At 31.8% G+C, this 12,927-nt stretch overlaps 2 protein-coding genes across 6 annotated transcripts; one reads left to right on the top strand and one right to left on the bottom strand.

The window, feature by feature from the left end:
- The first annotated feature begins 743 nt into the window (after positions 1-743).
- LOC110681750 (protein FAR1-RELATED SEQUENCE 5-like) lies at positions 744-4,221 on the top strand. Its single transcript, XM_021857877.1, has 3 exons — positions 744-1,048; positions 1,800-4,112; positions 4,204-4,221. The coding sequence occupies exons 2-3, from the start codon at positions 1,803-1,805 to the stop codon at positions 4,219-4,221; spliced, it is 2,328 nt and encodes a 775-aa protein (XP_021713569.1). The 5' UTR covers positions 744-1,048; positions 1,800-1,802.
- Positions 4,222-4,227: 6 nt separating this feature from the next.
- Positions 4,228-11,147, bottom strand: LOC110681900. 5 transcript variants are annotated; one of them, XM_021858052.1, is made up of 7 exons: positions 10,832-11,147; positions 8,966-9,098; positions 8,352-8,703; positions 6,620-8,233; positions 5,991-6,523; positions 5,760-5,897; positions 4,228-5,671 (listed from the first exon to the last, which is right to left on the bottom strand). In XM_021858052.1, exons 2-5 carry the CDS (start codon positions 9,051-9,053, stop codon positions 6,268-6,270), a joined length of 2,310 nt encoding a protein of 769 aa, XP_021713744.1. In that variant the 5' UTR covers positions 9,054-9,098; positions 10,832-11,147; the 3' UTR covers positions 4,228-5,671; positions 5,760-5,897; positions 5,991-6,267. The 5 variants fall into 5 exon arrangements, with proteins under 5 accessions (XP_021713744.1, XP_021713745.1, XP_021713743.1 ...); XM_021858053.1 differs by lacking the exon at positions 10,832-11,147 and having other exon boundaries at positions 6,620-7,902; positions 8,110-8,233; positions 8,966-10,604; XM_021858051.1 differs by lacking the exon at positions 10,832-11,147 and having other exon boundaries at positions 6,620-7,113; positions 7,234-8,233; positions 8,966-10,604.
- Positions 11,148-12,927: the final 1,780 nt, after the last annotated feature.

Raw genomic sequence — 12,927 nt, forward strand, 5'->3', positions numbered from 1 at the left:
AACATTTCGACAATTTTTAATTCTGGCGAAAAAAAGTAAAAAATTTCAAAAATTGAATGCTAATGTCCATGTTTCTTTAGAAATATTGGAGGTTTCGGGGCCCGATGTTGCAAAGTCTTGAGATTTTAGGGAATACATCTGGGGGTCATATAATGCCGTTTTGGAGTTTTCGGGTAGAGCTGTCAATTCTGGTAAACGGGTCGGGTTTGAGTTGGTAAGAGTGAGTCGGGTCAACTTGGGTCGGGTCAGGTCAATTCAAATTAATTCCATAACCTATGCATGTCGGGTTTTTGTTGGGTCATGCTTGAGTCGGGTCACGTCGGGTTATACTTCTTGTCGGGTTTAGGTCGGTTAATAATAGGTCGGGTTACATTCGGGTCAGGTAAATAGTAGGTTGGGTTAATAACAGGTCGGGTTATATTCGGGTCTCGCATACTCGGGTCAACACAGGTATAGGATTGGTTTCAGGTCGGATTTGGGTCACCATTTTTTCGAATTCAGATGGGTCGGTTAATAATCGGGTTTGAGTCGGTATTTCGAGTCGGGTCAACTTTTGAAAGCTCTAGTTGGGTTAAGGATGAATGGATTGATGAGGTAATGACCGGGTAAGATAATGAAAAAATAAATAAAAAAGAGATAGCATGCATGTACTCAATATATATATATATATATATATATATATATATATATATATATATATATATATATATATATATATATATATATATATATATATACGGGAGGGTTCCGCTAAAAACAGGGCTTATGGTGAAAACTAAAAACAGCAAATCTCAGCCATTGATTATTAATGATATAATCTAACGGTTGAAATACAAGGTACACAAAATCTTAGCAAATTTCAGCAAATCCTCTGTTAATTTTGCTGAAAAACGCAAAATCTCAGCAAATTTCAGCAAATCCTCTTTTCATCTCATTATCAAATCGTCAATTCCTCAATTCGTCAATCTTTAGGGCTACTTTGATTATTTACTCCCAAAATTGAGGGCTCGTGATTCTTCAATAATTTGGGGCTTCCTCAATAATCTTAGTAAGTGTTCTTCATTCTTTAATTTCTGTTTTTAGCTGAATTTCTAGTTGATTGCGGCTTACTATACCGATATAACTGTGATTATTTCCTTGTATATAAGCTGAATTTCTTGAATTTCTATTTGATTGCTCTGTTTTTTAGTTTCAATCTCATCAACTTGTAGTTTCAATCCTCATCAACAATATGCTCTTTTTTCGTTTTTGTATAAATATTTGCAATATATATATATTTTTTTTATATTAAAGTTTTTTTTTCCTGGATATATGATATTAAACACTAGGAGAAATTGTTGCACATAAGGTGTTTGTGTATTTGCTTAAATGACTAACACCTTGCTTAATACCATATAGTAACTCTTTTTTATGATACCATAACCATATATTTTAGACTGTTTTTGTTGGTGTCCAGTTAGTTTCAATCTCATCAACTTGTAGTTTCAATCCTCATCAACAATATGCTCTTTTTTCGTTTTTGTATAAATATTTGCAATATATATATATTTTTTTTATATTAAAGTTTTTTTTTCCTGGATATATGATATTAAACACTAGGAGAAATTGTTGCACATAAGGTGTTTGTGTATTTGCTTAAATGACTAACACCTTGCTTAATACCATATAGTAACTCTTTTTTATGATACCATAACCATATATTTTAGACTGTTTTTGTTGGTGTCCAGTTAGTTGCACCATGGAATGGATTATTTTATTATAGTACCCATTTTAAACCATATATTTGATATTATATGCAGACAATGCAAGAGGAGTCAGAAGAAGGTAGTTGCTCAAATACATCTACAACTACCAATGTTGCTGAAAACTTACCGTCACTAAAGGGCCCAAGTGTGTGTTACACTCCCAGAGGAACAAAAGAGTTTATACCGTGTTGTCCCCCTGAACTAAAGCCTACACTTGGTATGCTTTTTGATTCCTTACTTAAAGGTGTTGATTTTTATAAGCAATATGCTAGATTTGGTGGGTTTGTGGTAAGACTAGGTACTGAAAAGAGAATTAAAGATAGTGATAAAGTCTACTTGAAATATTTACATTGTAATAAACAAGGGTTTACGAAGGATGGTGAAACTAAAGCAAAAGTTTCTAACAAAGATAAAAATCCTAAAGCTAGAAAAAGAACCATAAATCGTGTTGGATGTAATGCAATGATTGGGTTTAGAGAACGTTCAGATGGAAAATGGATGGTTTATGTCTTTCATGAATCTCATAGCCACAATCTTGCTTCTCCCAACACAATGAATTTTTTGGCAAATGTTGGAAACCTTAAACTTGGCCAGAAAAAATTCATTTTTGACAACTCTAGATTGAACATTGGTCCAAACAAGTCTTATAAGTTGATGAAAGAACATCTTGGTAGCTATGATAATATAGGTGCAACATTGAATGATTTCAAGAACTTTAATCGAGACTTGAAAGCTTACATACAAGAGAAAGATGCTTCGATGTTTATAAACAATTTGAAAGAAAAAGCTGAAAACAGTGAAGGTGCCTTTTTCTTTGAGCATTGTATGGATGAACATCAACGCTTGACAAGAGTATTTTGGGCAGATGCAATTAGTAGAAAAAATTATTCGTTGTTCTGTGATATGATTACATTTGATACAACATTTGACACCAACAAATACTCTATGGTTTTTGCCCCATTTACGGGTGTTGATCACCATGGTAAGTGTGTGACTTTTGGGATAGGCTTACTTGCAAAGGAGGATATTGAATCCTTTGAATGGTTATTTGAAACTTTCTTAAAGGCAATGAATAACTGTCAGCCTACCTGTATCATGACAGATCAAGACCCTGCGATGAAAGTGGCAATTGAAAAAGTTCTTGATAAGGCAAAACATAGGTTTTGTATGTGGCACATTATGAAAAAAGTGCCACAAAAGGTAGGGCCCAAATTATGCTTAGAAACTGATTTTCTTCATAAACTAAACTCTGTTGTGTGGAATAGAGACCTTGAACCAGAAGAATTTGAAATTGGTTGGCAGTCTGTGATGTCTGAATTTGATTTAGTGAATGAAGATTGGTTCAAAAATATGTATAATATAAGGAATATGTGGATTCCTTCCTACTTTCGTGACCTTTTTATGGGTGGGATTTTAAGGTCAACTCAAAGATCAGAGAGTGAAAATAGCTTTTTCACTAATTTCACCAATCAGCATTTGTTATTGGTTGAGTTGTGGTTTCGCTATGAATCTGCAATCGATGCTCAAAGGCACACACAAGACAAGTTGAATGCTACTTCAAAAACTACACATCCCCAACTTGTCACCCCCCTTTACTTGGAAAAGCATGCTGCATTTGCTTACACTCATAATGTATTTTACATATTCCAAAAGGAATTCAAGCATGCTTTGTACAATTGTGGTATAAGTAATGTTACCATCAAAGAAGAAGAAGGGATTGAGCAATATAGAATTGTTGACAACACAAGGAAAAAAAGCTATCATGTCACATATGTTTTGTGTTCTAATGATGCTTCATGCTCTTGTAAAATGTTTGAATCTGTTGGAATATTATGTCGTCACATTCTCTTTGTCATGAAAGGAAAGTTCTTATTTGAGATTCCAAGGCAATATGTTTTACATCGTTGGACTAAAGAAGCTATGAAGAAACCAATTTTTGGCTTAAACAACTTGCTTGATGGGGCAGAGAAGGATAAGAAGCAAAAGCTAGTTGGTGATTTATGGTGCAGGTTTTTTTCATGTGTAAGTCTTTGTGAGGAGAAAGTTGAATGCCTAGAGTCATTGTTGTCTAAGCTAATATCTTTTGAAAATGAGATGAAAGACTTGGATTCTATAAGTCCAGTTGATAAACGTGAGGCAAAAAATAAACACATCGAATTATTTGTTGGATCTAATGACATAGTTGTTGATATTCTTCCTCCAAACAAGTCTTCCAACAAAGGTAGTGGTAGTGGAAAAAGGAAAAAATCTGACAAAGAGATAGCTATTGAGGAAAGCCAAAGGAAAGATAGACTTTGTAGAACTTGTGGTCAGAGAACAAACCATGATAGTCGGAATTGTCCGCAAAAAAAATCCAACTTGAATGAGGTATTTTTGTAGAAAAAAATAAATAAATTTTGTACTATGTTTACTTCCCACTAGATTTTCACTTTATATATGTTCGTGTACATGATTTCAGGATTTCAAAGAAGAGTAAAAAGGCTGCAAAACCACTTCATATTTACAAGAAGCAACATCGGCTACTGACAGCCTAGTGCTGAAATAGAGGAGATGAGAGGAAAGAAAGAACATAGTGCTATAGTGCCCTTTTTATTGATATAGTGATTGTTATTGTTTCACATATATTAAACAGGGACCTTTTATTGCTCAAATTTTATTGATAGGGTGACCTTTTATTGTTAAACTTTTTATTGACCTTTATATTGTTATTTTGATGTAGTGACATATTGGCATATGATAACTTCAATTTATATTATAGTATGTGTTTTTAACGTCATAGTGACTTTTTTTCATCGTATTGACACCTTATTCCGTGATAACCTTTTTAGTGATATAATGACCTTTATTATGATATAACAACCGTATAAAAAATACTCACATTTTAACAATTCTTCTAATCCACATCGATTAAGCCAATACAAAGTTAGGGAAGGAGGGGCTCGTTCTTTTAATTGATATACTAAATGAATAGCTTAAGAATAGATTAATATAAATACGACACTTTTACCTAACACATTGAACTAATAACATTTTAAATACATAGTGACCTTATAATATAGAAACCTTTTAAATAACATAGATACCTTTTTAAATACATAGTGACCTTATCATATAGAAACCTTTTTAAATAACATAGGTACCATTTTTTTATAACATAGGCGCCAAATTTATAACTAATATATATTTCACTAAACTTTCTTGAATGTCAATTAAAGATTACATATCAAAAGAACTACCAATACCACCAATTCAAAAGCTTTGTATGAACTGGAATCATATCATATTGTTCTATATTAACACTTATACAATTTTGTCAGATTATCCATTTGTTGATGCAAACTACATCATTACATTAGATTTCCTACTTCTGTGCAAAATACAAATACTTCCGAGCAAAAAACTTCATCCACATATTCGTTAGTCTGCCTATACTTTCTTTTCCTTTTTACCTTGCTTTGTTTTCTTCTTAATCCCATCAAAAACATCTTTTGCAACTTGACTCCTTATTAATCTGAATTCAGATAGCTTTTCAAGAACTTCATCTCTGACAATGTTCATATCAGATAATACCAGAGTAGCAGCAATCTGAGCTCTCAATGTCCGTCTAGTTGAAACCTAAATTTAAGCAAAAATTAGAATAAAAAAGCTAGTTAAATTCCATGGAGGAAATAGTTAATATAATAAAAATTGAAAGCCAAATAAAAAAAATGAGACGAGATAACCGTTTTCAAAACATTGCAGTCGAACACATCAGCTCCATCAAAGTAAAGCATGCTGACCATAGTATAAATGCCACTATCATTATTCTTCTGTTTTCCAGACTTCCAATTTACAGAAGGTGACTCCAAAGTATACTCAATCATGTTCTTCACTGAGTCATTACTTTGAGGAAGGCGTTGATCAAGAAAAGTACTCAGCATATCACTCTAGGCAAAATAAATTAATACTTTAGGTTCCATGAAGCATATCCTAACTAGAAAAATACAAATAAAATCCAAAATATCATATTTTTACCAGAACATCAGAGAACTTCTCAACCTCACTCATGTACTTTGTATCATAACTCATATTATCTATGAACTGAAGCTTTTCTTCCTTCAAATTCACAACAATTAGGAAAAAGTGCTCATTCAAGAGTATAGGAACAAATATCTGCAATAAATAAATAAACAACTATTAAGCTTGAAAAACTTAATATAAAAGTACTTAGTTGAAAAATGATTGTCAACATTTGCAATGTATTACCAACTCAACATTTGCAATATCAAAATCATTGCAAGGAATGAACAACCATCTTGACCAAATGTCAAATAGCTTGTCAATGTCTTGTGTGTTACTATCTGTGTTTGCAACTTTCAGTAAAAAAAGCCTAAAAAAGAACAAACATTAATAAATATTAAAAAAATTAGAAGGTAGAGTTATTTTTCTTAAATGTAATTACTTGCATTACATAGTGACTGTTTTCATTGCATAGTGAAATTAATTTATGAATCATAGTGACTGTTTTCAATACATAGTGAAATTAATTTATGAATTTTTTATAATGAACAACTACCATTATAATGATGTAGTAACTAAATAGCCGAAAGATACTTACACTTTGAGAAACACCAAAATATAGTTTTTGAGGTCCATGTGCACTACTCTTCTGGTTTTCATTAAGCAACATAGCCCAACAATCAATAATAACAGAAGATATAGCAATAGCCGGTGCACCTAATGAAAGGAATTCATTCCTTGTAATCTCAAATGGTTTGCCAAAAGATACCAACACCTCACTGTACAAGGAAATAAAAAGACACATGTATATTAACATAATCACTTATTATTAAAATTTGAAAATAAATAACAAAAAGAACAATGACATGACTTACTTGAGATCGAAACCATGATAATCACTAATGCAGTAGTCAACAAGTTCCTGGACAACTGCATCCAAAACCTTCATATCCTTATTACTTGACTTCATATATTCAGTTACATATGTAACTTTATCACCAAAGAGACTAACATCCATAGCAAGGGAGCATTTAGATTTTCCATTACTCAAAACATGCTCAAAACCTATCCTTGGAACCTCACCAACTACAACATTAATCTCTTTTGCAGGTGCACCATTATCATCAATATCATCATCATCCAAACCATTAGGCACTTTGCTTACCCAATTTACAAGAGACACAATCTCATCAACAATTTCATGAACACGAGGATTCATAAAGAATAAATCAGTTTGGGACATTGGAGGTGTCGAAGTTGAAGCATCATTAGATTTACGAGTCTGAAATAACACTTTCAACTCATTCATGTAGAAGTTAGATACCACTTCTAAATCTCTTTTCATGAGCAAAAACTTCTCATAAACTTCCTGTGAAAAAAAAATGTAGCACTTAGATTTTAATAAAATAATTTGTGACAAAAAAAAAAAAAAAAAAAAAAAAAAGAAAAAACTAAACAGACAGACAGAATTAAAGGGTAAAATACTTACATCAATAGCAATTGAACGGATTTCCTCATTAGACATTGAACTGGCAGGTAGCTCAAACTGAATAACACCCTTAACATTGCTACGGACACCTTCATAAACAACAGATTCTTTTCCAGAAGTTTGATTCACAGGAGCTTCCTTGAATTGATTACAAACAACTTGTCCATCCTCAAATTGCAACTTCTCACTCACTGGATATGTATCAAACTCAAGAATTCCACACCCAAAACCCTTGGACAACTTTTCATTTCTAATTCTATCTCTTATATCCACATCAGTCCAATGTTGAATTAAAGGTATTGTAGAATTTAACACAACATTCCTAAACCTCAATCGATGAAAATAGATAATCTCTAACATCAAAACACAACCACAAAACCATTCTATATTTCCTTCTTTGTAGCTCTTCACAGCTTCACAAAGTCTATCTAAGACATATTTTGACCAATTATAAATTCTTATTTGATTAACATCAACCAAACATTTTACAATTCTCAAATCCACAGTTCTGTTGGACGTAGGTGCTAAAAAACTTGAAAAAGCATGCATGATAAAAAGCTGTCTGAATTCTTCCCCACCATCTACTAGTAAAGGGATCTTAGATTCCAAAAAACCCAAAGGAATCTGATCATTCTCACCCATAAGACCAAAATGAGACCTCCATTTAACCTTTAAATCATAATCAGGGTTGATGACATTAGCACAACGAGAAATTTCTTCAACTTTCTTAGATGTTTTGCAAGGAAGGCAAAAAACATCATACACATCAAATTCAGTCACAACAAAATCTTTTTTACCATCAATAGTAAACATGCAGCTACCATGATCAAAACAATCTACCAACCATGATAGCATATCAGTTGCAGTTCGTTTCACCTTCAAAGATAACAAACCTCCAAAGCCAATTTCTTTAACAGCCTTGATTTGATCATCTGAAAAAGTTTTAATCATCTCTACTAAATGAAATGGCCTGCAACGTGTTTTAAATCCTCGTTGCACCCTGTAACAAGACATACGAAAAGATAAACAAAAGAAACCAAAATAGTAGCCTCTTTTTATAGCATAGTGACCTTTTTTTTAAACAAAACTTCAAAAAAAAGAAACAAATATTCACTTACATATGTACATCACTATCTATGATTGCAGATTCTTGCCTATGAATCACAATGTTCTTATCCTTATTTGCCTTCACTTTCTTCACTTTAAGACCTTCATTTTCATCCAACTTTCTCTTCTTAGCTGGCAAAACAATAGCATGTGAAGAAGAAGACTTATTCCCCTTCTTTCCTTCCATCACAGTTGACAAAGGTATAGCATTCTCAATGTTAGAAGGTTTCTTTTTCTTAGTGATAGCTTTCTTTTTCAATCCTTTTTCAATACAAGCATCTTTATCTCTGTTAGTATCATCATCGATCATTTTGCTTCCACCATCAATATGCTCTTCATCTTCATGATCGAGATTGATACATGCTAAAAACACGCAAGCATATAGTTATATATACAATTATCTTCATTTTAATCTAGCAAACAATTATAATATAGCAAACTAATAACTTAAAAATAATAATCATTGTCATTGATATAGTGACCTTTTTCAGTTACATAGGGAACTAATAATATAGTAACTTTTATATTAATATAGGGACCTACATTCTATAGTATTAGGAGACTATCATAATACAGCAACTAGTATATTAAGGTTAATAATCCAAAAATCAAACATTCATCATACCTCCTGTATCTTTCAATTTAACTCCTCCTGTTGAGCTACGAAGGCCTCTCCTTTTTTTAAAAGTAGCACCACCTCTAGTTCTCACCATAGTTATAAAATCTAATCCAAATCGAATGAAAATCCTTGTTGCACCCTGTAACAAGACATACAAAAAGATAAACAAAAGAAACCAAAGTAGTTGCCTCTTTTTATGGCATAGTGACCTTTTTTTAAAACAAAACTTCAAAAATAACATAGTCCAACACCCCTCCAAAAAGATTCAGTTTATTTTGGTTTGGTTTAGAACAAGTTCAGGTCATATTCATATTTATGTCTTTTGACAACCAATTTGTTTACGAATAAAAAAATCAATTCAAGTCAGGTCAGGGCAGTGAAAATCAGATCAAACTAAGGTATCCAAATCCTCGAATTCTGGCTACCTTGATTCAAGTTCAAAACAGGCCTAATTCAGAAATTTTGAAGCAAAATCCAGTACAGAGTCAAATTAACCATGCACATATGTCAGACTAGAAGTACACTTTTCAACAGTCAAGAAAGTCATGTAGATGTCGATTTAGCATGATCAGAAGCAATCTATCACAAATCCACCCCAGATGTTTGTTCCTGGGTTAGTCGCTTAAGCAATCTGCTCAACACCAAAAATCGGACATATAGAATCAAAGTCAGTATCTTAAACCAGGAAGCATTCTTCATACTTTATGTTCTTTCTTTCTTTCTTTCTTTCTACGGTTGATGTGGAAAGAGTCTTTGCATCAATATCACAAACACCAGAAAATTTATCTAAGTGCAAAAGGCAAATAATTCATGTAGGAACCTAATGACATTTGATGCAGCTGAAACCACTTCAAATCACAAATAAGAAAAGACAGGTTGTAAGAGAGAAACACAACAGCATCAAGGAACACCAATGCAACCAAGGCAGTTAGTCCATCTCCAAACATGTCACCATGTTGGTCAGGTCTCAATTCCAGATCATCATTAGCAAGAGATTGATGACCATTCCTGTTGCCTACACCAAACGGAACACGGGAAAATACAAATCGAGTTGGACACCAAGTGGAAGCAGGAACCAGTGTAGCTAATTTATGTCTCCAAACTCTCACTAATTCACTCACAAATTCACTAAAAACACTTCAAATTACTCAAAATTCGAATTAACTACTCCAAACTCTCACTAATTCACTCACAAATCCACTAAAAACATTTCAAATTACTCAAAATTCGAATTAACTACTCCAAACTCTCCCGAATTCACTCACAAATCCACTAAAAACACTTCAAATTACTCAAAATTCGAATTAACTACTCCAAACTCTCCCGAATTCACTCACAAATCCACTAAAAACACTTCAAATTACTCAAAATTCAAATTAACTACTCCAAACACAAACACACACACACAATTCGCATTTTAGCTATTCGCATTCCTAACAGGCATTAATTCGAAATCAAAATCCACAAAAATCAGCTAAACTCGAAATCAACAAAAACAAAATTATGCTCAACAAAAATCGTGTTACTAAGAAGATGAAGAAGAACAACAAAAGCAGAATTTCGAGCAAAAATACACATAAAAACCTAGTTTACTTAAATTAAGAAAAATTAAACAAAATACATTTAAAAAATACTTCTACTAAAACGAAACTTAAGTTGAAATTCAAAAAATAAAATCAAATCGAAAAAATAAAATAAAAAAACATGCAAAATTACAAAATTAAACAAAAATCATACACGAAAAACATAATAGACATTAAATTTTCGGTTGAATCTACAAAAAAGTACTCATGAAATTCCAGCAAACAAAATTTCAGAAACCTAATAACCTCAAATCGTGCAAAAATAGCGAAATTACCACAAAGAACTCACCTGATAATAGATCGTAGAGCTGAGAAATTGCTAAAAATCAAAGTAATTGAAGCGGTGTTGCTGAAGGAGTTCGCTGATGGTAATTGAAGCGGTGTTGCTGAAGGAGTTCTCTAATGTCGAGAAATTAGGAGAGAGAAAGTGAAGAGAGAAGGAAGAGGAGGAAGAAAATAACAGAGGAAAGAGAAAGTGTTTTCGCGGGAGGAGAGAGAAAATTAGGATATATATACATTAAATATCATCCGTTAGATTATAATCTACGGCTGGGATTAATTGTTTTCATGTTTTCACCCTAAGACTTGTTTTTACATGATCCTAATCCTATATATATATATATATATATATATATATATATATATATATATATATATATATATATATATATATATATATATATATATATATATATATATATATAGCGTTATGTTATACTTCATATTACTGTTATACGAAGTATTTTGTATATGATTTCATTGGTTAATATTTTAATGGCTGGATATATATTTGTCTTTTATCTTCCTTACTATCAAATCAACAGATCATTTGACAATAGATACAATAAAAATGTTGTTTGTATTGATAAGGTATAAAACATATTCCTGGGCCTCAACCATTATCTTAAGTTTTTGGTTGAGATGGTCTTCTAACATGGTATCAGTCTATCAAAGCCAACGTGACATAGAGATCACGGGTTCGAATCTCATCCACCCCTCCTTCAAAGTGGAATTAATTCGCGCCAGGTATGGGTGGGAACATGGCCTCAACTATTAATTTAAGCTTTTGATTGAGTTGTTCCTCTAACATATATATTGGTATAATGTTTTTCATATACAAAGTATAACTTTTTTTTTAATGGTCACTACTTTACTTTTGATTGATCATTGACACAAATATACTTTATTGTGATTTCGTGAATAAAATATAATTGTATTAACTATTAACTATTATATATATCACATATTTATTGACTATGTTAATTATACCTTTACCTAATATTTTGATCTTCTGTTTAGCCATGCATGGGGCAAATTTGATCACCACTAAAGAATCCCTAATACCACTAATAACTAAAGAATTTGATAAAGAATACCACTTTGATTAAAGTATTTCACTATGAACGAAAACAGCATATTTGATCGATCTTTCCTCATTTGATGGGGCAAATTTGATCATTGATCAAGAAAAAAGGTAGTCTACAATATTATTATATGGATCTACATAAATGTTTATAGAAAAGTACGGACGTATAAAATTATAAATTATTCAATTAAATTATTCAATGTAACGTATGTAAAAGGGTCGGAATAATTTAATATATTTGTTTATGGTTAATAATTTACTTTAGTGGCAAGATTGCTTCATAAAATTAGTCAATGAAGATTTAGCTATGACCTTGTTCTCTTCACTTGAAACAAGAAGATCTGGTTTGAGTTTGATTTGATAAAACTTTGACCAAACGGATAATAAAATACCCATATAAATAAATTAATTAATATAGTAGTATTCTCACAACTAACTTCAATTTGGTCCATCTTATCAAATCATGCTCTTCAATCTTCAGTCACAAGTCATAAACCTAACCTATTAGTCCCATTTAAAACATCTAGCTAATCAATAAGCTTTTTTAAGGGGAATCTAACCAATAAGCTTAAAACAAACGGAATATAAATTCACAATATGTTTACTTTTTGAAATAATAATGCTATTGGAACGTAGAAATCCGCCTTGATTACACAATATAGCATAATATCGTTGTTGATAACAAAGAATTATGCTCCACTATTTTTATAGTGATAATATACTATTTATACAATTAATTAAAATGCATGATAATGGAGAATAAGTTGGACGAGACTAGGTTAAGGCCGATCGAGACGGCCGCATAAAAGGGTGAAAAATGCTAGCTTGTAGAATCTGTTACGGTATGTACATAACATGCGAATACCGTGCACAATTAAACATATGACTCCGTTTAAAACTAAATGTAACATTTTGATTGATATAATTACTACTCTAAGGTCTCTAACATACAAATTTGGCCATTAACATATATTGAAATTTATCTAATAAACATTACATAATACGAAGTATTAATATTT

This window comes from Chenopodium quinoa, unplaced genomic scaffold (genome assembly GCF_001683475.1).
Source record: "Chenopodium quinoa cultivar QQ74 unplaced genomic scaffold, ASM168347v1, whole genome shotgun sequence".
NCBI lineage: Eukaryota > Viridiplantae > Streptophyta > Magnoliopsida > Caryophyllales > Amaranthaceae > Chenopodium > Chenopodium quinoa.

Coding starts and splice junctions, on each gene's coding strand:
- LOC110681750 (XM_021857877.1), top strand. CDS start 1,803: ATGCAAGAGGAGTCAGAAGAAGGTAGTTGCTCAAATACATCTACAACT.
- LOC110681900 (XM_021858050.1), bottom strand. CDS start 9,200: ATGTTATTTTTGAAGTTTTGTTTTAAAAAAAGGTCACTATGCCATAAA. Junction 8,234..8,351: donor ATAGATAGTGATGTACATAT/GTAAGTGAATAT, acceptor GTCTTGTTACAG/GGTGCAACGAGGATTTAAAA. Junction 6,524..6,619: donor TATCATGGTTTCGATCTCAA/GTAAGTCATGTC, acceptor TTCCTTGTACAG/TGAGGTGTTGGTATCTTTTG.